The sequence below is a fragment of the Budorcas taxicolor genome, chromosome 10, assembly GCF_023091745.1.
Source record: "Budorcas taxicolor isolate Tak-1 chromosome 10, Takin1.1, whole genome shotgun sequence".
NCBI classification, from domain to species: Eukaryota; Metazoa; Chordata; class Mammalia; order Artiodactyla; family Bovidae; genus Budorcas; species Budorcas taxicolor.
Window position 1 is genome coordinate 19,281,324 of NC_068919.1, and position 27,917 is coordinate 19,309,240.

General features: G+C 47.2%; 1 protein-coding gene across 2 annotated transcripts in view; it reads right to left on the bottom strand.

Moving 5' to 3' along the window:
* Positions 1-970: 970 nt before the first annotated feature.
* HEXA (hexosaminidase subunit alpha) overlaps positions 971-27,917 on the bottom strand; it is a 34,013-nt gene continuing 7,066 nt past the window's right edge. The window contains exons 2-15 of one of the 2 annotated variants that reach the window (XR_008199990.1): positions 14,264-14,356; positions 13,182-13,247; positions 11,493-11,539; positions 10,872-10,982; positions 9,901-10,002; positions 8,942-9,074; positions 8,187-8,367; positions 7,217-7,303; positions 6,896-6,968; positions 6,057-6,240; positions 5,817-5,907; positions 4,793-4,897; positions 3,492-3,765; positions 971-2,934 (exon numbers count right to left, since the gene is read on the bottom strand). Coding sequence is in view for 1 of the 2 variants with exons in the window: in XM_052646660.1 (XP_052502620.1) it covers positions 3,702-3,765; positions 4,793-4,897; positions 5,817-5,907; positions 6,057-6,240; positions 6,896-6,968; positions 7,217-7,303; positions 8,187-8,367; positions 8,942-9,074; positions 9,901-10,002; positions 10,872-10,982; positions 11,493-11,539; positions 13,182-13,247; positions 14,264-14,356 (1,337 nt within the window). In the remaining variant the exon portion in view is untranslated. Of the gene's footprint in view, positions 3,766-4,792; positions 4,898-5,816; positions 5,908-6,056; positions 6,241-6,895; positions 6,969-7,216; positions 7,304-8,186; positions 8,368-8,941; positions 9,075-9,900; positions 10,003-10,871; positions 10,983-11,492; positions 11,540-13,181; positions 13,248-14,263; positions 14,357-27,917 lie in introns of both variants that reach the window. The other variant, XM_052646660.1, reaches the window with a different exon arrangement.

Below are 27,917 nucleotides of genomic sequence, written 5' to 3' on the forward strand. Positions count from 1 at the left end.
GGTAAACATCTGCATAGTTTTCTCTGAATATTTTCTTCTTAAATAAGTATCTTCTCGTTTATAATAAATAATTATCTGTATTTCCCTAACACGTTCTCTTAAACCCAGCAGCACATCAGCACAGCACAGATGCCCGTTTCCATGTCTGCTTGCCAGCTGGTCTGTCCACACACACATATACACACCCCTTTTCTGCGTGGACACACACACAAACCCCTTTCCTGAGTGGGTTCCAAAATGTCCCTTCCTAATTTGCTATGAAGTGAGCCATAAAGAATTTATTAACAATGAAGAAAAATCATAGCTAAGCATCAGATTTCCAGAGGAAATAAGATTTAAAATAAAATCTAGAAAGTGGTTATTTTGGGAAGCAGGAGAGTGGAACTGGGAAGTGGGGGACATATATGATGTTTCATCTCTTACAAAGAACATAAATTTAAAGCAGATGCAACTATTGAGATGTGATAAACCTGAGTGGTATGGTTATACTGTGTTTATTATGTTATCCCCTACAACTTTCTGTTTGACACATTTGAAATAACTAAATAAAAGTTCTTACTGTGGTAGGGAAGACCCAACATGGATGTGGTTAGAATACAGTAATTACTGTGAAAATAATCAAGGTTCATAGACGTTTTCAAAAATCTTACTGAAAAACGCATGAAACACACACACACACATACACACACAGGGCTGCTTCAGAAAGGATTTTAAAATTGTGAAGATTTATATATAGTTAAGTGTGAACAGTGTTGAAAAAAATCAATACGTAAATGTTTCACTGAAGTTAGTTAATATGTATTTATATTCTATATTTATTCATGATACAAAGGACACAGATTTTCAAACTTTCAACGTTTATTTATAAAGGAAAAACAGAATGATCTTAAGACAAAGACAATTCCTACTTCTTTTCTTTCTTAGTAGGAGAAAAAGTACATGAAATACAATTTTCACAGCCTGTACTGATTGATCTTATGTGATATTGACATAAACTATAAAAATCTAAACTTTAGAGAGCTAGCAATGTTGCCACTCGGTATGTTCATCTACAGTGATATAAACTCAATTCAATCTATATCATATAATCCTTTTTTCACCTTTCCCCAGTATCTCTCAGCTTTCCTCACCCCTTGCTGTGTCCCTCATCACTAGTGCTATGGAGCAACCAGGCTCCCAAGTCCTCTACTATCCTATCCCTACACTAATCCACTGAAAGTGAAAGTGAAGTTGCTCAGTCATGTCTGACTCGTTGCGCCCTCATGGACTGTAACCTATCAGGCGCCTCTGTCCATGGGATTTTCCAGGCAATAGCACTGGAGTGGATTGCCATTTCCTTCTCCAGCAGATCTTCCGGACCCAGGGATCGAACCCAGGTCTACCCGCATTGTAGACAGACGCTTTACCGTCTGAGCCACCAGGGAAGTCCACTGAGGTATACCTCAAAACACCAGCTTTCTAAGAAGTGAGGGACACCTGGCACACTGCCTCAACTCCTGCCCAAGAGAGGCCGAGCTGAATGTTCTCTCAGCCTCCATTCGCTCCTTCACTTATATTCCCACTGGGGAGGCTTTGCATCCTTAGAAGACTCAGAGAAGAGCATGGGCCACCTCTTTGTACCCAAAGATAACTAGAGCCAGGAAATCAGTCTAGGCATTTCCCCGCCCCCTGGTGGTGTAGAGAGAACACAAGCAGGCCAGAGGAGCCTGGCCCTGAGCAGGGTGGGACAGGTAAAGGGCGATGAGGAGCAGTAGCAGTGACTCTGGGCACTGGAACTGAGTGGGCAGTTCCACAGGTACTCCCTCTATCCTATCAGCAGTTCAGGGTCTGATGATGACCTTCAGGTAAATGCTCTCATGATCAGGAGGCCCAGAGATGCACTGGGGGAGGGTAGGGATGATGACCTTCCCGTAAATGCTCTCATGATCAGGGGGCCCAGGAATGCACTGGTGGAGGCTGGGGATGATGACCTTCAGGTAAATGCTCTCATGATCGGCGGCGGTGGCGGGAGGGGGGCAGAGATACATTGGTGGAGGGTGGGGATCAGCACAACACTGATTTTTTTTTAATTTGTAAAAAACATGACAACATTAAAGAAAATGTTACAAGAGGAATAAGAAATCATAGAATCTTACTGCTTTAGTACAGCTATTTTCATGGCCTCTTCCTTCATTGACTTGAGACCTAAAATTTAGTGTCTGATCTTTTTATTAAATATTATACCAAACAATAGCAATATTCCAATTATGATCAAGAAGGGGCACTTGAAGCATAGCAGCATTTCTACAGGGTCCTTGCCTGGGAACTCCCCAAATGTTTCTCCAGGTAAGAGAGAGTACGGGCGCTCCTTTTAGTAGGCACACATAGTGGAGCCTTAACTTGTTTCTCTCCAGGCCAGAGCCCTGAGCTCAGCTTCCCCTAGAGGATTCTTCAGGTAGAAGGTGCGCAGCCTGTCCCTATAGTAATAGTCCAAGAAGGCCTGACTGGTGCACATTCAGTCAGTTCCCCAAAGGCGCATGATCGAGGGACTGCAGGATGCTATTGAAGGACCAAACTTTACTAAGATGCCTTTTCAGCCCTGCCTTCCCCAACTGCCTGTATCCACTAGATTGGAAACTTTCTGAAAGAAATGTTTGTGCCTCTCCATTGTCCTTCCAGCCCAGGACCAGGGGAAATAACTTAAAAACGGTCACAGAAATCCACACCTGAAACAGCTGCTGTGCACTGCGGGCCCGGACTCTGGGCTGCACTGTCACTTCTGAACATGATGCCATTAGGGGGCAGGCTGGGTCCATGATGAGCCATTTCTTCCTATGGCAGCCTGGTCACCGGTGCAGACTCTTCCAGAGCCACATACCCACCTCTTGGTCCTCCAGGGGCTTTCCTCACATTGTCTCAGCTGTGTCAGCAGTTCTCTGAGAAGATGCTACTGGACTGAAAATGGGTGGGAGGAGGGGTGGAGGTTGCTGGCATTTCGGGGAGTGGACCACGGCCCCTGGGGACTAAGTCTTTCAAATTTAACCACCTACCATAGTGCCAAGATCATAGTCTGTGTTCAGTATTTAATAATGGTTGCATGAAATGGAAGTAACAAGAAACCTAAAGCAGAAGAAAAGCTCTAGGGGAGGGAAGTCAGTGAGTGTGCAAGGGGGAGGAGCTGTTCTGTGGCCAGGTTGAGGCTGGGGCCCCTGCCGCTTCCCGGGACTCCTTTGGTCCCCTGTGCTGTCATGTTCCATGCACAGAAGCCTCAGGGGTCCAGGTGATGAGTCTAAGGATGGGGTGTGTGTCTGGACTCTGGTGAGCTAGGAGAGGCATCAAAACTCAGGCAGGGTAGGACAGCACAGAGGATACAAGTTTCGTTCCCAGCCCTCAACTTGTAAGATCCCTCCAGGGGCAGATACTGAGCCCAGGCTGCCTGGGCCCCACTGAGCCTATCACCCTTAGGAGCAGAAGGCCAGTGCTGGCAGTTCCCCTTCCCTAGGGCCACTCACATTTGTTTCCACACAGGTAATCCATGTTTGTTACAGAAAAATGCCACATCACTCTTTATTGGACGCCACTGCCAGCACCAGGCCCCTTGTCTCTAGGCACAGGGGCACGTGGCCAAGGGGCTCCATCCCCCGGGCGGGGTGCAGTGGAAGCCTGGCCCCGCTTCCACTCTCCTAGGGCCAGGACCCTCCTTGGTGCCGGGGGCTACTTGCTCAGGTTTGTTCAAACTCCATGTCACAGTAGCCTACGCTGAGGGGCTGGGCCTGGACACCACGCCTGCAAGAGGACATAAAGAAACAGGTACCATGAGTCCTCGAAGGCAGTTAGTTTTAGGCTCCAGCAACATCTTCTCCACCACAACCAACAGTCTCCCCTTCCCCCTTTCAGTGGATTTCACGCTGTCACTAGACACCAAAATTTCTTGGGGTCTCACTTCCAGAGATTCTTGCTGGGGTGGGGCTGTGTATTGCCATGTGGATCGGGTGCCCCAGTGATCCTGATACAGGGACACCTCGGAACCTTGAAGAATACCTCCCTGCTTCTGTGCCCCAGCCCCAAATCACCCTCTTACTGATTGAGAAAAAAGGTGGACACCTACAATGTGCCCAGTGCTCTTGGCCCACTGAGCCCCCGTTAATGGCTCTAAAACACTGTAAATGTCAGGGGCAGGGGGCACGGAGGCACTGTCCAGCCCACCCACAGGGTGTGGGCATGAAATCTCAGCCTCACCAGTTCCAGGACCTGACCAGTCTCTTTAGGGCACCTCGAGACATGCCTCCTTTATTATCCAAGTAAGTTATCTGCTCAGAGATGGTAAGGAACTCGCTCAAAGTCACCCAGTAAATTAGACAGTAGAGGCTTAGACCCCACATGCCTGGCTCTCAGCCTGGGACTCTGCTCTCTACAAGGCTGTTTCCCCAGGGTCTCAAAACCAAGTCAATGAATGAACCAGGGAACTGACCCTCGTACTCAGGCCCATCCCAACTGGGGCACGGGTGTCGTGAGAACCCATAAACGCACGGCCGTGGATAAGAGCACAGACAGTGAGGGCGGTTCAATTGCTGGCTGTGAGCAACTCTGGGCAAGTTACTGAGCTGCTCTGTGCCTCAGCTGCCTGCCTCTGCAATGGGCATAGAAACTCTATCCCCTGATAGGGCTGTGGCGAAGACTGAATGAAGCAGTGCCAGCAGAGGGCTGACAGGGCTTGCCACCCTCAACACGCTTCCGCACGTTAGCTATGATCAGTGTTCTTTTCCTGTCAGGAAGGGATCCTCAGCCCCCGATCTGCCCAGGGTCTGCTTACCTCAGCAGCTCACAGCGGAAGTGTGCCAGACGTTTAAAGGCAAAGTCCAGGTTGGACACCATCTTGTTGCTCCACAGCCTCTCGGCAACAGCCCCTGCTCTAGGCCTGCGGAAAGGAGAGAGGCACCTGGTTTGGGCTCTGGGTTCCCTGCAAGGGTGCTGGACACCCATAGCCTCTTGTTTAGGCACCCCGGACTAGCTCGGGGCCGAGGGATATGACCGACACTTTAATCAGAGTGACAGCTCACTAGAGGGCTCCCCAGGACTGCCAGGGCCCCGCTTCATCTTCAGTAAAATGGGGATCATGATCCCTCCTCCTCTCCCAAAGACATAGGGACCAGAGTCCGTCTGAAAGGCATCGTGAACAGTTATTGATGGCGGCGGCGGCAGCTATTCTCAAAATGTGAACTCTACACAGCCCCCCAAGCTTGCTGAGGGGTAGCAGCACTCTGAGGAGACAGCAGAGAGGAGTCTTAGTACAGAGACTGTGCATCTCAGGGCTGGATCCTGAGCCATCCCCAAAACAAAATTCTTTCAACGTGCTCTCCAGGCCTCCTTATCCCTATGTGTGAAGTGGGGACAACAATCTCCATGTTGTTTAGTTGTCATGTCCGAGTCATGTCTAACTCTTTTGTGACCCCATGGACTGTACCTTTTCAGGCCCCTCTGTCCATGGGATTTCCCAGGCAAGAATACTGGAGGGGGTTGCCATTTCCTTCTCCAGGGGATCTTCCTAACCTAGGGATCAAACCAAGGTTTCCTGCATCGCAGGCAGATTCTTTACCACTGAGCCACCAGGGAAGCCCAACAGTCTCCATGGGACACACCTAATGGGCTGAAGGAGCAAACACAGAAGTCAGGCAGGAGAGGACTGTTCCATACAAGCAGAAGCAGCAGTGCGAGGCCCCTTCTCTCCCAGGCCCGAGAGGACGGCGCTCGGCTGGTGGTGGCTGGACGGGACTACGCCTGGGACGGAGAACCCATGCCCGCAAGCCCAGCCCTCCATATCCCCAGAAAGCCCTTACCAGAGCCTGGGGACCAGGTTTGTGCTGTCCACATACTCTCCCCACATACAGGCCTCTCCGCCAATCACCAGGGCCTTCTGCTCAGGGCTACCTGAGGGAAAACAAGCAACGACAGGCCTCAACCACCTTCCCAACGTGGTCCTCTCCTCAGGCCATTTCATCTGCCGATCTGAAACGTCCAACCCAGGCTCTCCTTCTCTCCCTCAGCTGCTCTGGCAGCAAGGAGAGCTCCCTGTTTACCTTCAAATGCCAGGGGCTCCACCAGGTAGATCTCCTTCCAGTCAGGGCCATAAGTTATATGGTTCAGGTACCAGGGGGCAGAGAGCAGGGCCCGAAAGCCAGCGCTGGTGACCAGTGCCATCTCCTTCACATATTTTACTGGTATCTCTTCTCGCCATACCTGGATGATTGTGTCTGGCCGAACCTGTCACAAAAGGTCAAATGGCACAGAGGTTCCCGGGACACAGTCTCATGCAAGCAGCCCAGGCCAGGCGGGTGTGAGCCCCCTCTGCTCCCCAGCAGCAAAGCATTTCTCTGTGACCCCTAGCCACTGAACTTCTAGCCCAGTGCAGAGGCCAAGGCCCCCAAAGGCCCTAGGAGAGCTCCGTGCTGCCCCCTCCCCTAACCCCTCTGCAGTCCTGTCTACACTGAGATAGTAACTCCAGTAGGGAACTAACAGAGGCAAGCAGCGGGGCCTAGAAAACTCATCAGGGGCTGTCATGTCCAAGCATCTCCAGATGTGTCTGAAGATGGGATGAGGTTCCTGCAGAGCCCCTGATGTGGCAGGAAGCTGGGATCTTACTAGTCAATGATGAAGGAAAAGACAGCCCTGCCCCCAGGCCTGGAAGATCCTAGTCTATGACACAGGAATGAAAACCTAACCCATCATGCCAGTTTCAGGAATCCCAAGTAACCCAGCAGCACAAGTAACTCCATCAGTTCACAGTGAGGGAAGACAAATGGAGGCTCTGACACCCACACTCGGGGCTCAGAGCTCTGTATCCATGCAGAAGCAGGGAAAGGATGGGAGAGCAGATGGAGGCCCTGAGGGGAGCACCTCTTCTCTGCTCCAGGCTCACCTTTACTTTATTATCAAACACCTCCTGCCACACCACGTAGCCCTTGCCATAGGCAGAGACAATGTCCAGTAGCCTAGGGAGTACAGAGAGTGTTTGCTCAGTTCCGAGAGGCTCTGAGCTACTGGTGTCAGTGCCCTGGGGGCAAAGCCTGGCTAGGGGCCCATTCCTGTCTGACCAGTTGGGAACCGACCACTCCAACCAGAAAGGACAGGACAGAGGACCCCTTCAGGGGCCCAGAAAGTGGTCCAGCAGGGCCTGGCCCTGTTATGGAAAGGGAGGACTCTGAAGGCGGGTGACTGCCCACTCCCGCTGCATCCTCACGTCTGGATGTAGAAGGACTCCAGCTTCTTGAAGTCATCGCCAAAGCCTTTCTTCTTCATAAAGGCCTGGATATCTGGGTTGGACTTCCTGAATCCCAAGAGAAAATGAAGGTTACTTCTTTTGACATCCTCAAAGCCCAAAGCTTGTGGATTTGTCACCTGGCCTCCCACAACTTTTTTTTTTTTTTTTTCATCTGAAAAACCAATCAACTGAGGATCTCAAGAGGCCACAACTTTGGGAAGTATGGCTGAAAAAGCTAAGTGAAGGGGGACCACTGATATAGGACCTGAAGAGCTTCAAGTTCACTTCCTAAGAGAACACATCTCAGTCTCTCTGGGCTGTGACATGAGGCTCTGAGGTCTTGACGCGGGCACACTGGATTCTGGTTTCTGTCTCTTACCTCCCACACCCTGGGCATATCCTGCTTTTTCCTTAATGTTCATTCTTTATTCCAAGTGTATACAGGCATTGCTGTCTGTCACCCATGGCAGCTCCCTTGCCACACAATGTCTACATTTTATTTTCTCTCTCTCCTCCACCCTTTCCCCAGCTCTAGTTCCCACTTCTCCAAGAAGCCTCTCAGCCTCTTTTGAGCTAAGTAAATCTGAGGGCTGGAACCTTATAATTTAATACTAACCAGACACTGTCATATATTAGCCTCAAATTCATGTGTCCTGCCTCTTCAACCGGACTATTTTAAACTGTCAAAAGCAGGGACTATTTTTCTCTACCCTGATTTTTCCAAGACAATTCTGTGCCTGGAGGTGGTTCTTCTGTCAATACCTCGAGACTATGACAAGATCGCGGACTTGCCAAGACCAGGTGGGGCTCTCGGTCGGTGGAGAGAGGAGAGGCCTGAGCCATCTGGGTGGATAGCTGAGGAGCACCCAAGACAGGGCTTCTTCAGGCTGACCTCTCCTCTGAGTGGGCTGTCTATCAGGCCAGGATGGGGGGGTCACAGGACTCATACCAGCATGTGAAATCCACCTCATCTCCTCCCAGGTGCAGATAAAAGTCTGGGAAGACAGTACTGATCTCCAAGAAGAATGTGCTCATGAACTCGTAGGTATTGTTGAGAGCCGGATTCACTGGCCCAAAGGTGCCAGAGGGGTGAGACCCAGAGTAGCAAGGAGTTAGTAATCCAGGGACACCTAAGGCAAGAGAGAATCTGACACTAGCGTCACAAATACACAAACCCCACGTATAGTCACATACACGGTGACAATTATGTTCACAGACATTCCCTCAGGCAGGAACACTCAGGCAATCACAGACACGAGCGTTTAGTGACAATCAAAGAAATACAAGTATGTCCACAAATCATACCCAGACAACTGTCACACACTTCTGCTGCCTTGACACATTCTTCCACTGGGGTCACCCTTGCTCCCAAAGCGTGCTCTCCTCGCGTAGTCTGCCAGCAGAAAAGCAGAGAGCCTGATCTAGACAGACTGGCAAAATCTTTCTTCCACTCTGGGCACAATGACCTACAAGGGCATTATCAGGCAAGGACATCTGAGAAGAATTTGCCCATGTTTTAATAGTAAGAAGTGTCCTCTTTCGCCCAAAGTAAATTCTGCCTATCTAAATTCCCAGTGGAAGAAGTTGATGGAAAATATTCTTCCAGAGACCAAGGCTGGGGCATGCTACATCCAAGAGTCAACATCCTAACTCCCCACTGAAGGGAATCAGCGGACTCCCTCCAACTGCAGACATGATTCTTACCTGGCCCCCAGGACAGAGTGTGGCCAGGAGTGTCAAATTCTGCCAGCACCCGGATACCCCGAAGCCTCGCATATTCAATCACCTCCTTCACATCCTGCGCTGTGTAGATGTGGGTAGCAGGGTTGTAGGACCCCTGAAAGGCACAAAACACATTGAGGATCCCATTTCCTGAAGGCTAGCAGAGGAGAGGATATTCAAAATGCCTTCAGGCCCCCCAGGATATCAGAAAATCTGCCCACAGGGCTTCCCTGGTGCTGGAGTGGATAAGAATCCACCTGCAACACAGGGGACCCGGGTTCGATCCCTTGTCCAAGAAGAACCCATATGCCCCCGAGCAACTAGGCCTGGGTGCCGCAGCTACTGAACCCGTGTTCTGGAGCCTGCGAGCTGCAACTCCTGAGACCTGCATGCCTGGAGCCTGTGCTCTGCAGTAAGAGAAGCCCCTGCAATGAGAAGCCCACGCTCCACAGCCACGGAGTTACCTCTGCTCGCCACAACTAGAGAAAGCCCACGCAGCAGTGAAGACCCAGCCCAGCCAAAAGTAAATGCATAAAATTGTTTTTAAAAAAGGAAGAAAACCAACCCACAGCCTGTTCATATCAGGTGCTGTCTTCAAGGAATTGTATCATAATTTCCCACAAGCTGTCCGTTCATTGTCTTATCTCAGTGCCATGATGCCAGTGAGACAAATAAGGTAGTTATTATACCCAGCTAACAAAATATTAATAAAAAAATAGGACCAGGAAAGATTCTCTCCTGAAGGTCACAGAGGAAATTAATGGTACAGCTTAGACTTGAATTCAGGTCTCTTGACTCCAAAGCCAGTGCCCTTCTCCTATATATGAGTGTGTCCCTTAAACTGGCTGGTTAGGAGGAGGGCTGATGTCCTTTGCTAGCAGGGCCATAGGCAGAGTCAGACTTCAAGCCATCAACTTGGTTTGGGCAAAATCGAAACATACCTTTTTGGTGAGGTCTGGAAAAGTGAAGCTCTCATACGGGAAAGAAGAGTCATCGACCAGATGCCAGTGGAAAACGTTGAATTTATTGTATGCCATGACATCCTGTAGGTCAGAGCACGCACTGTGAAGCCAGCGCAACCTCTCCAGCTTCGGCCCCAAGCGCGGCAGGCCGCGCCACACACTTTCACAGGCTCAGCCTGCCCCAGCTTCCTGCTAAGAGTCCACAGGTTCTCTGTATCAGACCTTCCCATCAGGTTGTGCCTGGCATGGAGGGGAGGGGAAGACCCTGCACATCCGAAGATGGCTGACAGAAGCAGTGTCTCCTCTGTGGGGGATGAGTTACAGTCACGACGGGAGAAGGGCTGCCGCTCTGGGGTACCTTGGGGTCAGGAAGTCCCACAAGACCGTGGAAACTAATATTTCCTCTTGCCGCGTGGTTTGGGTTGTCTGACTAGTGTTTATCCAAACTGTGAGATCTGTTGTGAATTTATTTAATAGCCTCATAAGCCATAAATCTCAGATGCCAAGACTGGTAGATGTCCACTTCTCTGGTTCCATCAGAACACCAAAGGGATAATTAGACATGTAAGTCAGATGGGTAACTGTCAGCTCAGACTGCCCATCAAATTCTAGACAGTTAGGATCATCCCCAGCTAAGACTCCTGAACATCTCTTTCCCAAGACTTTATACTAACTAAAGATAGCTGCCCTTGGTCAGAGAAGCCAATTCCCCAACCCACCTCCTCTGTCACTGGAGATGGCCTGGACACTGGTCCTCAGTAGCCAGTGGTACGTTAAAATGACTCGTATTTTTTTGAATCTTGGAGCAGGTCATCTTGTACATTTTTCCCAGGAGCTCATAAAGTTACATATATTCTCTCTGTAACTCTTTAAGAATATGGCACCGGATCTATCTGTTGTCCCATCACCCCAGAATCCTAAGGGCAAAGAAGGCCTTAAGGCCTGGATACCAGAGTGTCCAGGATGCTAGACAGTGGCAGGTAATGGCGAGATGTATCCAGCAACAAGCCCCGGTGAGGGAAGCGCGGGAAGTCCTCAATATCCGTCTTGTTGACATAGAACTGTATGGACCAAACATTGAACATGTCAGGAGTCTAAGGCAATTCACCAGTGGGGTAGAGGGGGATGAGAAAAGTCTTCTGAGATCCCTGAAAACCCAACCAGCTGACAGTTCTTCAGGGTAACTATCTCCACAAACACCCCACACCTCCAAATGAATGACCATAAGCATGTACCTCTCCAGAGAGTAACCTTCTCCTGCCAGCCAGTGCAGCTGTCCCACACACCACTCAGCTCACGTGCACCAGATTCTCACTAACTCAATATTCTCTTCAAAGCAGTGTGGTCTCAAGGTTATTACTCAATAATGACTCAGGGGAACTGAGTTATACCCCAACTGGCAAAATCTACCAAACCAATTTCTACCCATTATCTCTGCGAATACTCTTTTTGGGACCATCTCAAGCCACCAGGACTCTGTTCTAGGCAAAAGAAGGTATTTCCAGGACTCTCAATATTGGGAGCAAATGCCAGAGGTTTAAGAGGGGCCCTTTTGGAAGGCCCACACTCACCGTGCCCTCAGGAGATCTCCAAATAAGCTGGCTAAATGTCTCCAGACCTACAGGGAAGTAGAGAGGCGGATGTAAAGACTTAGGGAGGTGGGTAAAGGGTTAGAACCATCTGGAAGGTTCCTATGTGGCAGAGCACAGTGCTTGGGCACACAGTGAAATGAAATCTAGTGTAGGCTGCATGCTTCTCAACAGCTAGAAAAGGGGGACAATAGGAAGCCAGTATCGATTTTTACTGTCTTTTATTTTGGGAGCGGGCAGTGTAAGGGGGTTTTGTGCCCCTCCTAGCAATACACTCACCCACATGCCTCTTATCTATAAACCCTAAGTCTTGAATTCACAAAGATATTAAGAAGAGAGGCCAGGCATGCTGAGTGCAGAGCATTAAATGCTCTCAACAGCTGGGGCCTATGAGGACATATGAAAGGACAAGCCAGCTCACAGGGGATAAATAGTTCGGTGGATAATACTCATCAGGAGCTAAGGGAGCTGAGAAAGGGGGGCCTCCAACCTGCTGCCTCTTCACTTTGAATTGTGAGAATGTGATCATAAACTTGAGTTTCATAAACTCAACGAGATCATAAACTTGTGGGTCCACAGCTGGACCCAAAAGACAAAGAAACATCCACTTTTCCTTTTCAAACCCTGAGAAGAGAACCAACTATAGGGAGCTGAGATCTGGCAGGTAGCAACTGCCCCAGGAGACTGGACACAGACCCCTAGATTCTGGTGAGGCCCAACGGCAGGCGCGCTGTGTCTAGAGCACTAGATGTTCTCAACAGCTGGGCACTCACTTCTACAAACCCAGCAGAAGCCCTGTGAAAGAGTCCCAGAATCCTCAATTTTCAGAATTTACAAATCTGTGAGACCTCTGTGGTCTTTCAACACCTCCTTTGAGGCCAACTTCCAGTGTACCATCTGGGCTTCTCTCCAGTCTGACCTTGACGCCTGGCACTTGGGGTCCCAGAACTCTCCCACTTTAACCTAATTGTTAACACCCACACAAAATGTACAAGAGGGCGGAAAGGGGTGTCAGCATGCTGTTTCTCCAAAACACAGGGGAGGGGAGGAGGGGCTAGGGAATAAAGACAAACCAAAACAAGGTTTGGAGTTCAGTGAGAACTCCCCTCATTCACCGGTAGAGCTCTTACCAAAAGGGGTGGAAGTATTTGGCTAAGTCTGTGCCTAGGGACCAAGTACCTTCTCAGTGAACCAAGAGGAAGGGCAGGGGCCTATAGCCCGTTGGCTAGCGAAGTCTTCATTTTATCAGTTTACCTCTTTTTTGACATTTATCTTTCTTTTGATCTAGATTTCCTTTTTAAAGAGCCCTTCCAATCCTGGGTCCGTAGTGAGAGCTGAACAAACCGTGTGCGTGGCAGAGTGGGCCCCTCTCCCCAGCCGCCTGCCCCTGCTGGTGCCTGCCATCCGCCTGCAGGGGCTCCCTCTGCTTCCCAGAGCGCCTGCCAGGGGAGTGGCTGTCGCTGCACAGGCTGTGACACCTGCCAGGTGCTGGAGACAGCGGCGAGGAGAACACTCCCTGCAGGGAGTTGAGGAAATACTCCAGCTGGTCTCCATAAAGCAAGTTCCTAAGCTGGGGGCATTTGCCTGGCCCCCGGTCCTGCCCCTCACCCCACCAGTGCCCACCTTCCCCCATCATCCTTCTCTCTCCCAGCATCAGCCCCATCCTGTTACCTCGCAGGGCGCCCCAGACAGTCTCAGAGAGGAGGAGACACTGCTCATCATTTATGGTCAGTGTGTCTGAAACGACAGAAATGATTCCATTAGGTTAAGGATTTCTACCCTCAGATTTCAGAGAATCACATGTTCTCTGTAAAACCTTGGATTAAAAACCAACAATAAGGAACTTTCCTGGTGGCCCAGTGGTTAAGACTGTGCTTCCACAGCAGGGGGCATGGGTTCAATCCCTGGTTGGGAAACTAAATCCCATATGCCATGGGAAAAACAACAACAACAACAACAACAAACAAACACATTTTTTCTTTCAAAGAGGAAGCATTCACGGAGAGAGCAGGGCTGATACTCAGGCCTGGGGCCAGAGTGGGAGGGTGGTCACCCAGTGACTCTGAGGCCCCGGAAAATGGTGTGTGAGGATGGGCAGGCTGGTGTGGAATCCTCTGCAAAGCACCCCCCACCCTGTGCATCAGTTTCCCCACCAGAAACATGGATTCCTGCCCGGCTTTAGCTCAAAGGATGAAGGGGAAAGGGATGCTTGGAGGGGTGAGTCCAGGATACAATGTTCCCAGAGCCTTTGAAGTCACCCCCCTCTCCGCTTGTCTCCAGACTTCAGCTACCTCCTCAGCAATGTGAGGAAGAAGCCAAGACCTGAATGTTCACTTTGCACACTGAGATGTCCCCAAATGCCGCTGCTCAGGGCAGCCACAGGACGAATGACTTGGCTTCATCTCAGTTCAAATGGCCAAAAACTCCTTCTCTCTCTAGTGTAGGGTCTCTAAGAGAAAAACCAACAAAGTGCATAAGTTTCTAAAATGCCAGAGGGATTATATTCAGTCCAGAAGGCAGGTGTCCTGCGGGACTCAGTGCCTAGTCAGTGTGACGTTCACGGCCAACCTTCAGACGCTGGTTGGAGTGCACAGGAACAACTCTCCTTTGATGGTTCTGGGCACTTGGTGACCCCTGCCCCCCACCCTCATGGAGGGCTCCAGGCCTAGCATCTGCAACTGAGGCCAGGCCATCTGGAGTTATAGCTCCAGACAAGTGCTGGCTTCTAGAACAAGGAACGAAGTGGTACTTACAGTTCTCTACAGACCCCAAAGATGGAAACTGGTCACATCCAGGAGTGACGACAAGGACCACCAATGAATTCTTCTCTGATGTATGCCGTTTTTCTGCAAGGACAGGGTAATACACTCAGTGTGGCTGACTTGCCGCCAGAAACATCAGGCAAAACCAAGGCCCTACAGGAGGGACCCCAACTCTAGTTCTTTCAGTTTGTGTCTGTGGTAAGAGGGAAGGGGGGCGGACAGCTGCCCTTGGCACAGGTGCCGCCTAGTCACCTGTTTGACTGCTTCTCTGGGGTCGTGTTCCCCTCCCCCGAGTCATGCACCCTGGCCCTTGCATGATGGACCTGCCAGCAGCTCTTTGCAACCAGGGCTCTCTGTTTCCGGCTTGCAGAGGTTCAAAGACCTCAACAAGTGTTTCTGAACTAAAGGTGGCTCTGGAGTATTGCTAGTCAAAGTGTGGTCTGTAGATTAGCTGATGTGCCAGTGGTCACCAGATAGGAAGCTTATATGACTCCAGAGTATAAGTCAGTTATGTCAGAGAAAACACAGTTTAGTGCTAACAGTTTCTTGTAACAAGGGTTTCTTAGTGAAGGGAACAGTTTTACATTCCGGTAAATATGCTTCTCATCTCACTGCAGACTGGCACTTGAAGCAGCACTGCTCTGGAGGGCTGCAGATGCAGGCGTCAGCTTTGTAACAGGTTAGGAGCCGATGTGAGCAGGTGAACTAGGTGACAGGAGGGTCTGCCGTGCAGAGGAGGCCTCAGATGGCCTAGCTGGCGCTCCAGCAAAGGTACGTAGCCACCAGACCACCCTGTTTCCTTCCTTCCTCTTCCCAAACAGGTTCTCTGTCCAAGGCAGACTTCTGCCCAACAGTGAAAAGCCACCCAGTTGGAGACAACATACCATCTAATATAATTCAACAGATCCCAGTCTATACAGCAAAAAAAAAAAAAAAAGCACCAAACCAAACACAAATGGAGTCTCTTCCCATCCTCCCACTGGTTCTTGTCCATGACCTTCAGGGTGGGACCGATTGTACCGCCCCCAAGCATGAACCTCAGTGAACTCCCTCTATTCTGTTTCTGGAGCCATATCTGTCCCCATTGCCACCATGACATCCATGACTTCCTATGAAACTACAAAGTCAGAGGTAGGATGGTCTGGCACAGTGCAGGGAGAGAGGATTCAGAACCACACTGGAATCCCAAGCATTATCCATCTGTAGGCAGAAGGAACTCAGGAGCCTTGAACCAAAAGGAAGCCTGCTTAATCTCCTGCTCACCATACCACATGGCTGCATCTTGGCTTTCAGGCTGGCCAAGAAGCAAGCCAATTGGGGGTCCTTTCCTACTAGCAAGAGCAAACACATTCTTTCCCCTGCCGGTAAATACTCTGTCGCCGCAACACTAACACCTGCTTATACCCTGGAGGCAGAAGAGAATTTGAGGCTATTCTAGAACAGGCCAACTCACAGCTCCATTCTAAACCCTGAAGACTCATGCCCACAACATAGAAAGACAACCAGAGTGTCAGGGCAGGGAGCGCGCTTGACACAAAGTGTGCAGGGCCATCTCTACAAATCCCAAAGACCAAGGAGGGCTTCACTGAGAGGCAGGCATGAAGAGAACTATAATATCTCTCCTTAAACTACCGCCTCATCCCTTGTCTCCTTGTCTCCACTGGACTCCACACATCACAGAGTCCCAGTATCACTGTGTGGAGAGTTCATTTGCACATCTACCCGGGCAGGCATGCCAAAGAGGGCAAGAGTCCTAAGCTATCATCTTAACCTTCTGGACTTCAGTCTATCAAATAGAGAAATCTCAGCTCCCTAATACAACTGCCACAGTCCCCATCCTGATGACGAGAGAGGCTGCACAAACACCAGGCTTATCTGAACTCTTACTGAGAAGATAAGGGAACATGCAATTGCTGTTATCATATTTTGGTTTTTCTAAAACACACCTGCGCTTCATTCTCTAAATCCCTGGTCTTTTAAGAAAGGAAAGGTCACAGACTCCTTTGAGGATCTGACAAAAATGAAAGGACTTTTCCCCTAGAACAAGACCCTTCATTTAAGGGCCTATCTCTCCACCCCCGGCCACCCATCTCATTGTGAAGAAGCCCTATCTTAAGTGCTCTCAGTGACTCGTATGGGTCTGGGTTGACTAAAAAGACACAGAGTCATGGCTGCTGCTTAAACAAGCTCTGAGGAGGAAGGACCGGAGTAGGTGGTGATGTGAGAGCTGGCAAAACAGGAGGGACACTGGGTCATTTAAACGGATGTAAACAGAGGCCATCATTGTAGTTTCCACCTCCAAGTCGCTACTCTGAAGAGAACAGGAAATAGGCAGGGGACAGGCAAGCTGCCTCTACACACACCCACACCCACTGCACTGGGAGGGACTGAGGTGTGGGAAGCAGGGTCTGGCAAACATCTGGCTCACCAGCAATCACACGGGCACCCTTGCAATGGGCCTGGGCAGGACGGCAGGAAATTCTGAAGCCTCCAGTGCTCAGGAAGCAGCATGGAAAACAGAGCACTGAGCTGGGAGATCAGGAAGGGTTAGTTCTGGCTGTTTCGCTGCTGCCAAGCTGAGTGAGTCCTGTGGCTCCCACTTCCTCCCTGGTAAACAATGGCAGGGTGGGACCACTGTTTACTGGCTGCTCCCTCAGAGCCAACAGCTCCTGGTTCCAGGCAAACCCACACAGCCTGGGTTCCCCTTCCAGACCACTGCTCCCTCATCCCCCTGCTTTCACAGAAGCCTGCTCTTTCCTGGGTTCAGTGAAAAGTCTGTATTTTTTTTTAAGAAGTTAAAAAAATTCAAGGACTTCCCTGGCAGTCCAGTGGTTAAGAATCCATGCTTCCAATGCAAGGGACGCAGGTTTGATCCCTGGTTGGGGAACTGAGATCCCACATGCCACCTGGTGCAGCCAAAAAAGAAAAGGAAAAAAAAAAAAAAAAGGCAAATAGCCCAGAAGTGTTTATAGAAAAAAAGTTATCTTCAGCACCCCTCTTCTCTGACAGGATAACTACTGGTAATTTTCTCTTCTTATCCCTCTCTTTTTAGCACAATTTTGCCTTATTCATCACAGGTCAGGTCTGGAGGTGGAACTCTTGAGAACAGGGGAACCTGAGGCCGTTTTATCACCCAAATCCCACTGTCTGCGCTGTGCGGGTCCCAGAACTATGATCCTTCCATTTCGTTACTGTTCTCCCTCCTCTGCCGTCCTCGCTTCCTTCCTGTTGCCCGAGATGTGGGCACCTCCAACACCATCACGCCAGTGCTCTCAACAGTCCATCCCTTCCTTCTGTTGCATGCAGTGGGCAAAACCCTCAACCTGGATCAGTCGAACATCTGCCTTTGGTGCACCTAATCCTGGTCTCTCATCTTGGCTGGGTCCTTGACGCCGTCCTGAAAATCACCACCACCACTGCTTTTTCCTAGTCTCTGCAACAGCTATTTCAGACTTGTACCATTGCTTCAAGTCCATAACCAGATTGCCACTTGCTTTAATTTCAGCAGAAAGCCAGAAGGGACCTCTGCCCACCCCCACCTTCCCCTCTCCTCCCAGACAAAAAGGCCTGCCACACACACCTGGTCTTCTCCTCTCCTGCCTCAGTGGAACGGGCTTCCTTTTACCTGTGGTCTGCAACTCTCCCCAGGCTCCTCTCGTATAAATTAGTTCTCTTTTCCCCCAGGTCTTCAGATTATTTCTGTTTGCGATTCTCTCCCATCAGTATTAAAATATTTGCACGTCTTCCTGGTCTCAACTCATCCCAAAGAGTCTCTCTTTCTCTCTCTTTCCGGTCACAAAGAAACTCTATAGGAAATGTAGGCTGAGCAGCTCCATGCTAAATTTCAAAGTCAGACAGATCTGGGTTCAAATCTTGGCTGACACTTTCTAGCTATGGGACCCTGAGCAAGTTATTTTTCCCTCTGAGCTGTCTGTAGGTTCCTCATCTGGTGACCATAACAGTATCTAGCCTATTGGGCTGTTGAGAAGATTAAATGAGTTAATGCATGTAAAGTGCTTAGCTCAGAGCCCGGCACAAGAGGAGATGCACGCATAGTCCTCTCTTTGTAGCCAATTCCTGACATCCTCTCGGCTCCTCAGTCCACTATAATCTAGCTTCCTTCACCATCACTCCTGGGAAAATACCTTCACCAAGGACCTGTGGTTCTGCAACTAAATGCAAGGGATTTTTTTAATTCATTCATCAGTTAATTTATTGAGCACTTACTATGTGCCAGGCTGTCCTAAGTGCTGGGGATACAACAGCAATCAAAACAGACAAAAATCCCTGCTTTAGAGAAGCAGCATTCTACTGACACTCACTTCTGGGCCTCTTGGCAGCATCAGACACCCTGACCTTCTTGAAACTAAACTCCCTTAGCTTAAGGGGCACTTTCTGTCTTGGTCTTCCTTCTAAGGCCTTGAACATGCTTCCTTGTTCTCCTTTTCCTTCATCCTCCCCTACATGCTGGGTTCCCCAGGCTTCCAGACTTCTCTTTTTCTCCTCACTTTACACTCTCTCAGGACAATGTCATCCACTCCCAGGGTGACTGATGATCCTTAAGTGTACCTTTCCTTCTGGAGCTGCAGACTCACACATCTCCACTCGAACGTCTCAAAAGCACTTCGAAACTTAGACACAGAATTGAACTAACTCTGTCTGAATCCTCCTGGCTGACCTTCTCTCTCAATTTGATAACAGCACCATCTATTGAATCACCCAAATCAGAAACCTCCTCCTCCTCCCACCTTTCTGAGTAGATCAAAAGATCATCCACGTATACTCACTGACTGTCCAGTATGTGGCAAATCTTGTGCTCAGCAGTAAGATCTGCTGTCGTTGTTTAGTTGCTCTGTCGTGTCCAACTCTTCTGTGACCCCATGGACTGCAGCCCACCAGGCTCCTCTGTCCATGGGTTTTCCCAGGCAAGAATACTGGAATGGGGTGCCACTTCCTTCCCCAGGGGATCTTCCTGACCCAGGAATTAAACTCCTGCATTGGCAGGTGGATTCTTTACCACTAAGGAAGCCCAAGCACTAAGATTATATAAACCAATAAGAGGGACCCTGGTGGTCCAGTGGATAAGATCCCACATTCCCACTGTAAGGGGCCCGGAGTCAGTCCCTGGTTGGGGAACTGAGAGTCCATAAGCCCACGCACCACAACCACTGAGCCCACACGTCCTAGAGCCTGCGCACCACAGCTAGAGAAGCCCAGGTGCTGCAATGACGACCCAGAGCAGCCACATAATAATAACAGAAAGCTCTAACCAAGTGTGGCAACTGCAAAGTTGGTCGTCAGCACCTTCCCACTCCCACTGGGTTAATGCCTTAATTCAGCCTCCTGTGAATTTTCACCTAGATTATTAAAAAAATCTCCCAAGCTGCTCTCCCTGCTTCCGTTTATATACCATGTCAATCGACGATCCTTTGTGATCTTTTAATATGAATGTCAGATTATGACAATCTCTGCTCAAAATCCTACGGTGGTTCCCCACAGCTTTCAGGATAAAGTGCTGAATTTGCTGGATGATTATACAAACTTGTCTTTCTCTGCCACTGTTTGGGAACTCTCCCAGGAGCAGTGAACTCTTTACAGAACCCTGAAAGTGCTACATTTTCTCCCTCTTTTTCTTTGCATGTATTGCTTCCTCCGATCGAAACAAACTTTGCATTGCCTCCATATCTCACCTGATTAAGAAACAGCTCTGGTTTTCCTTCTGTAAAACTTTGTCAGTCCCCTCCCCCTTCCTAGCAGACCTTCCTATGTGATCATGAAGCAACATATACATACATTTTTCATAACAGGTATCTTAATATATGCTGTTTATTTGTCTGTCTCCTCACCAAGGCTGTGAGTTCCTCAACAGCAGGGACCAATCTCAGTGTCTTTGTATTCCCAGTGCCTGACACACGGTAGTCATTCAATAAATGTTTGCTGAAAAGAAAAAATGAATGATGCTAGAATTTTTTAAATGCATGTTTAATTCTATATATGCATAATGATTGTGCTACACAATAATCAGGTATAAATGGCAAACAGTTAATACAGAGATTACTTTTATACACCCAAACCTAATATTTCTGAAGATCTAAGATTCGGTTGCCATGCTGTGTATGCTCAGTTGTGTCTGACTCTTCGAGACCCCATGGACTGTAGCCCCCCAGGCTCTTCTGTCCACGGGATTCTCCAGGCAAGAATACTGGAGTGGGTTGCCATGCCCTTCTCCAGGAGATCTTCCCGATCCAGGGACTGAACCTGGGTTTCTTGTGTCTCCTGCATTGGCAGGCAGGTTCTTTACCACTAGCGCCATTTAGGAAGTGGGATTCAGGTGGTGGATAGCAATAAGACACCCAGACACCCAGAAAGTGCCTTTTCAGATACTGCTCTGAAGACTCTTAGGTCCACAAATCCAAAGATTTGGGTCTTTCTACTTCTCTGCAAGGCAGTACTGCAACAGATATCTGGATACCATGTCTTTACCTCAGTGCATAATAGCCTGTCCCTCGACTCACGCTGCTCCTCCCTGAATCAAAACATTTCCATCACAGCAATGTGTTTAATTCACAGAATCTTAGCAGCATGAAGAAAATACCACCCGCTTTGGTAATAAAGTGGCATGTGTTTTGGCTTCGAGTGAAAACTAGGGAAGTCAACCCAGTCCCCGGCACATCCCACTCGTTCAGGTCTACCCTGCCCAGCAGTCCTGCACTCTCCTTGATGGGGCCGGCGCTGGTTCTCCCTCTCCCTCCCAGCTTTATATGCATGGCATCCAGCTTCCTCTCCCCACACTTGACCTAATGAGAGCCCTTGGAATCATTCATTTCTCACTCATTCCAACAAGGATATACGGAGCACTTACTGTGCATCAGAACCTGTGCTAGGTACTGGGATGGTAAAAAGGAAAAACAAGCCCTGGTCCCTGCCCTTGAGGAGCTCACAGTCTAGTGGGAGAGACAAACATAAACAACAGTTACAAAACAGTGTGATTAAGGCTACAGTAGATATTATAGCTGTCTCCTTCCAGAGGCAGAGAGGAAGGCTTAACCTTGGAAGGGGACCTGTGAACCTTGAGTTGAACCTTGAGTTGGAGTTTGCCAGCTACCAAGAGGGAAAAGGTTTTCTAAGCCTGGGCAGCTGCTGATACACAAGGGCAGTGGTACGTCCAGGAGAAGAAGCAAGGCTGCCCTGTCAGACTTCTTCTCCTGGTAAAGTGGGAGTCTGAGAACCTACCTGCCCTGGCCTGGAGCGCCTCCTGAGCGCTGCTGAACTCTGTCTGGACCATGGTGCCGCCTCCCATGAGTTCTACGGTTCTTTTCCCTCCATAGATTACTAATACCTACTCTGAAGTACAATCCATCTAGCCCAGAGGTGAATCCTGAATGTTTTCCCTTCTGTCTTTTGTAAAAGTTGTAGTTAGAAGTTTTCTTTTTTGCTTTACTTTTCTAACTTAACCTGTACTTGTTCACTCCCCTCGTCCACTGAAAGAACATCTCCCTATAATTCTAGATCCTAAGAGATAACTTTGGTTATCATTTTCCATACGTCCCAGTTTTTTAACTATATAGATTTATTTTAAAAACAAAAATGAGAGCCCAATACATATTAGTTTGTAACTTTTTTCCACTTACCAAAACAATTTACAGATCTTTTAATGTCAGTACATATAAACATCATTGTTTGTAACTGTTTAATGCAATTCCATTTTGGAGATTATACTTTTTTTTTTCATTTGGCCACGCCATGCAGCTTACAGGATCTCAGTTCCCCAACCTGGGACCATGGCAGTGAAATCAGAATCCTAACCATTAGGCCACCAGGGAACTCCCAAACATACTTTAATTTTAAAAAGCTGAAATTACTAACTTCTTTCCTCTTTGTGGACATTTGGGACTACTTCTAGGTCTTCAATATTATAAACAGTGCTCTAGTGAATATTCATATCTGTATTATTTTTTAAAGCAATTGTGAGAGATTTTAGTAGGAAAGTTCCTAGAGGTAGAAATGCTAAGCCAAAAATATGAAAGTGTTTTTTCCTTTTATTACTTATTTATTTTTGGCTGCGCTTTCTCTAATTGCAGCAAGGTGGAGGCTACCCTCTAGTTGTGGTGCGTGGGCTTCTCGTTGCAGGGGTTTCTTTTGCTGCAGAGCATGGGCTCTAGAGTGCACAGGCTTCAGGGGTTGCAGCATGCTGGCTCAGTGGTTGTAGCACCTGAGCATGTGATCCCCGCAGCATGTGGGATCTTCCCAGACCAGGGATTGAACTTGTGTCCCCTGTATTGGTAGACAGATTCTTAACCACTAGGAAAGTCCAAGTTTTTAGTTTTGATGCTGCCCAATTACTCTTCCAAATTACTGTACTGGTTTATCTGAACCAACATACATGGGCCCATCTTTCTGTCCTTCCAAAACTAGACCATCTCAATTCCTTTCCATCTGTGCCACTCTGATTGATAAACAGAGATACAGCATTGTTTTAATTTGTATTCCTGTAATAGTCATTGAATTTCAGCACTGCTTTGTATTTACTGGTCATATTCTTTGTACTTTTTTCCCTACAAAAAACTTTTTAATTGAAGTATAGTTTCATTGTGCTTTCTACTGTACATCAAAGTGACTCAGTTACACACACACACACACACACACACACACACACACACACACACACACACACACATAATTCTTTAAAAAATGTTCTTGTCCATTATGGTTTATCCCAAGAGAGTGGATCTAGTTCCCTGAGCTGTACAGCAGACCCTGTTGCTTCTCCACTCTGTATGTAACAGTTGGCATCCCCCAACCCCAAACTCCCAGTCCACCCCTCTCCCTCCCCGCTCCCCCTTGGCTACCAAGAGTCTCTTCTCTATGTCTGTGAGTCTGTTTCTGTTTTGTAGATAAGTTCATCTGTCTTTGCATTTTTTAGAAGTTAATTTTCTTTTATTGATTTGCAGAGCTCTTTCTAGCTTTTAACCTTGTCTTTTAAGGTTACATATTTGCCTCATTTTGTCCTTTGTTTTTTAACTTATGGGTTCTTTTGCTTTAATTTGTATGTAGTCAAATCTGTTAAGTCTTTTCCTTTATGCTTTCCTTTATTGACATAGTTTAGAAAGGCCTCTTCTACCCTAGGACTAAATTAATTGTTCCTTTGAGTCCTAATAGTTTGATGGCATATTTTTAGATCTTTAGCACGCCTGGAATTTACTTTTGTGCTTGGCATGAGGTAAAGATTAAAAAATTTTCCAAATGGATAACCGTCAACCAGTCATCCTAACTTATTTATTGACTAACACATCTTTTTGCTTTTGATTGGCAATGTTTCCTTTATCATATATTAATTTCTCTCTCTCTCTCTCTCTCTCACACACACACACACACGAATTTTCGCTTATCTCTGGAGCTTACTTCCTTGGCAATCTTACAGTCGTGGAAATCTCCCGTGTTGTACTGCTATCCTCTTTCGTCACTCTGCCCAACACATAACACCTCTGCTCTCTCTGGGCCCACACTCCCATTCCCGTAAGGGCTATTTCCTCTCCTCCACCAAGTCACCTGTACTACACATCATCCACACCTGCCGACCCTCTGGAACCTTATTCCATGGTTACTCAACTACCAACATCTACAGCCTTTTCTACTTCCCCCATAACTGAAGCCTGCCTCTCCCTACAACTTGCTCTGAGAGGCAGCTCCTTCTCACATCCTAGGCTAGACATATGGGGGCTACTTCCAGGCCATCCACCTTTTTCCATTAAGTAAAAAAAACAACCACCACCTCTCCTCTGGAAATCATGACAGTCAGCTGTAAAATCTTGACCCTCTCCTTGTCACAACACTCTGCAACTTCCTGGTCACTTCTTTATTTACCTAAGACTGTGGATTCCAGTCTCCAGGGTTCCTCTCTGTCTGAAAGCTAGTCAAAATCCTAGGTGACTAGGTGATTTCACCTAGTCAAATCCTAGGTGACTCAAGAGAAAGAACTAACCCACATTTTGGCTTAGCAGTTATCCAGTGACATCCTCCTTTTCCTCCTCAACACCCTCTCACGGTCACCTTTAGGACCCATTCTCTCAAGCTTCAGCACCATTCAGCTAACTGCTAGCTAATCGGCACCTCACACTCAACAGGTCCAAAACCAAACTCACTTTTAATCATTCCTGTCTGCCTCCAACCTCTTAATCAATCTCTCTGTCTCTCTTTTCACTCCTTCCCTTGCTATCCTACTATTTCCTCTATCTTTGTGAATGGCAGCTGAATACATTTAAATTACTAAATCGCAAAACTGGAGTCATCCCCATAACCCCCTTCTCCATCAAAACCTCTACTTTTCAAGCATTCCACTTCCTAAAATTTTTTTCTTTTGAAAAAATTTTTAATTTTATATTGGAGTATAGTTGATTGACAATGCTGCATTAGTTTCAGGTGTACAGTAAAGTGATTTGATTATTCATATACATGTATTTATTCTTTTTCAGATTCTTTTCCCGTAAAGTTCATTACAGAGTATTGAGTAGAGTTCCCTGTACTAAACAGTAGTTCCTTGTTGTTAATCTATTTTATATAGTAGTATATAATGTTAATTCCAATCTCCTAATTTATTCCTCTCCCCCACCTTTCCCTTTGGTAACCCTAAGTTTGTGAGTCTGTTTCTGTTTTGTAAATAAGTTCATTCGTATCACTTTTTTGGAATTTTACATGTAAGTGATATCACATGATATTTGTCTTTTCTGTCTGATTCACTTCACTTAGTATGACCATCTCTGGGTCCATCCATGTTGCAGCAAATGGCACTGTTTCATTCCTTTTTATGGCTGAGTAATATTCCATTGTGTAAATGTGCCACATCTTCTTTATCCACTTAATTCTCAAAGGACACCTACTTCCTAAATTTTTCTTCAATCTTTCTAGTTTTCTCTGTCTGTACAGCTGTCAACCCACTTCAGCCACTTTTATCTCTTATCTAGACCACTGTAAGAGTCTTTTAGGTGGGTTTCCTGCCTCTAGCCCCATTCCCCACCAATCCCCAATGCAGTCAGAGTTTAATGACATCACTTATCCTGTTAATGGCCTTTATTGGCCTTCCTTGACCCTAGGATAAAGTTCATGTTCTTTATCAGGGCTCCCCAGGTCATTTTATGACCTTGCATCTACCACCTCTTTAGCTTCAGAACTTGCTGATTCACCCTGTAGCTGTGTGCTTCATACTGACATCACTGAACTTGAGTTTCTTAAATATGTCATGAAAGCTTCCTTCCTAAAGGCCTTTCCTACATGTATTTCTTTGTGTGTAGATTACTAACTCCACCTCCATCAGCTCCTTTCAGATCTTATTAGACAGCTCTTATTGGAAGTCTTCTCAAAATGTACCCCCATGCGTGTGCACGCACACACACACACACACATCAGGTGTTCCCAGAGTGCCTGTGCTTCAGTTATTGGCAAAAATCACACTTTACTGTATGTCTATCTACTTCGAGACTGCAAATTCTTAAGTATTCTAAAAAACTCATTTAAAAATTTTATATAACTTTTAAAGGTTACTTTCCACTTAAGATTATTACAAAATACTGGCTACATCCCCTACATTGTCCTTACACCTTTGAGCCTATCTTACACCCAACCCCTGTATTGCCCCTCTTCCCCCCACTGGTAACCACTAGTCTGTTCCCTGTATTCTGTGAGTCTGTTTCTGTTTTGTTGTGTTCACTGGTTCACTGTATTTTTTAGACTCCGCATATAAGTGATCTCATAGAGTTGCTCGTCTCTCTCTGTTTGAGCATTATGCCCTCCAAGTCCACCTCTGTTGCTGCAAATCACAAAAGTTTTCTATGACTTTTGTATGGCTGAATAGTATTCCATTGTGTGTGTGTGTGTGTTTGTGTGTACATACACAACATCTTCTTTAGCCATTCATCTGCTGATGGACACTTAGGGTGTTTTCATATCTCAGCAACTGCAAATAATGATGCCATGAACACTGGGGTGCATGTATTAATACCTTTTCTAATTAACGTGTTTGTTTTTTTTTCATATGTTTAGCCAGGAGTGGAACAGCTGGGTCATATGGTAATTCTATTTTTAGTTTTTTGAGAAACCTCCAGTCTGTTTTCCACAGTGGCTGCACCAGTTTACATTCCTACCAATACTGTGGGAGGGTTCCTTGTTCTCTACATCCTCACCGATGTTATTTGTGTTCTTTTTGATGATGGCTATCCTGACAGGTGTGAGGTAATACCTCATTATGGTTTTGATTTGCATTTCCCTGATAATTAGCAATATTGAACATCTTTTCACATTCCTGTTGGCTATCTGCATTTCTGTTTTGGAAAAATGGCTATTAATTTCTTTCAACCACATTTTAATTGGGTATTTTTTTGATGTTAAGTTGTATGAACTGTTTATATATATTGGATATTAATCCCTTCTCAGTCATATTATTTGCAAATATTTTCTCCCATTCAGTAGTATCTGGTCTTACATTTAGGTCTTTAATTCATTTTGAGTTTATTTTATATATGGCATTAGAGAATATTCTAACTTCATTCTTTTACATGGAGCTGTTCAGTTTTCCCAGCACCACTTGCTGAAAAGATTGTCTTTTCTCCATTGTATATTCTTGCCTCCTTTGTCACAGATTAATTGACCATAAGTGTACAAGTTTATTTCTGGGCTGTTTATCCTGTTCTACTGATCTACGTGTTTGTTTTTGCGCCAGTTACCATACTGTTTTGATTACTGTAGCTTTGTAGTATGAGACTGTAAATTCTTTAAGGACATAGGCAGCTCATTAGTATTCTTTGGACCAGTGCTACTGACAAATTATAGTTGCTTAATAAATACTGCTTGTATTAAGGATGAATGGAAGGTGGGAAACCAACTAGAAATACTACTGGAATCTGCAAACAATGGGCCAGGGATCAAAATATTCACAACTTGAGTGCTACCCATTAAAGCAATTAGATGTTAGAAGTTACTATTTGAAGTAATTAACACTGAAGTGTTATCAGAGTTTAATCCTACAAAAGGACAGTGAGTTTCCCAAATCCCTAACTGGTATAATGCTTAATAAAGGTATTTATGAGTAGACTGGAGAAGGCGATGGCACCCCACTCCAGTACTCCTGCCTGGAAAATCCCATGGACGGAGGAGCCTGGTAGGCTGTAGTTCATGGGGTCACTGAGAGTTGGACGCGACTCAGTGACTTCACTTTCACTTTTCACTTTCATGCATTGGAGAAGGAAATGGCAACCCACTCCAGTGTTCTTGCCTGGAGAACCCCAGGGACGGCGGAGCCTGGTGGGCTGCCGTCTATGGGGTCGCACAGAGTCGGACACGACTGGAGCGCCTCAGCAGCATGAGTAGGCTGTCCCTACACTGCACAGCATAAAAAGCAAAGTCTTGGTAGACACACAGACCTGACTGGAATTTGCACCCTGCCACTGCTAGCTGTGTGACCCTGGACATGGTCCTTAACCTCTTTGAGTCTCAGTTCTGAAAGATAAGTATAACACCAACCTCACAGAGCTGTTATGAAGATTAGAGGGTATAACATACAGCAAGTGCCAGATACTCAATGAATGCTAGTTTCCTTCCATTTTCTACTTGTCTTTTCCTAAAAAGTCACTTTTGCAACTTGGCTGGAAGAGCC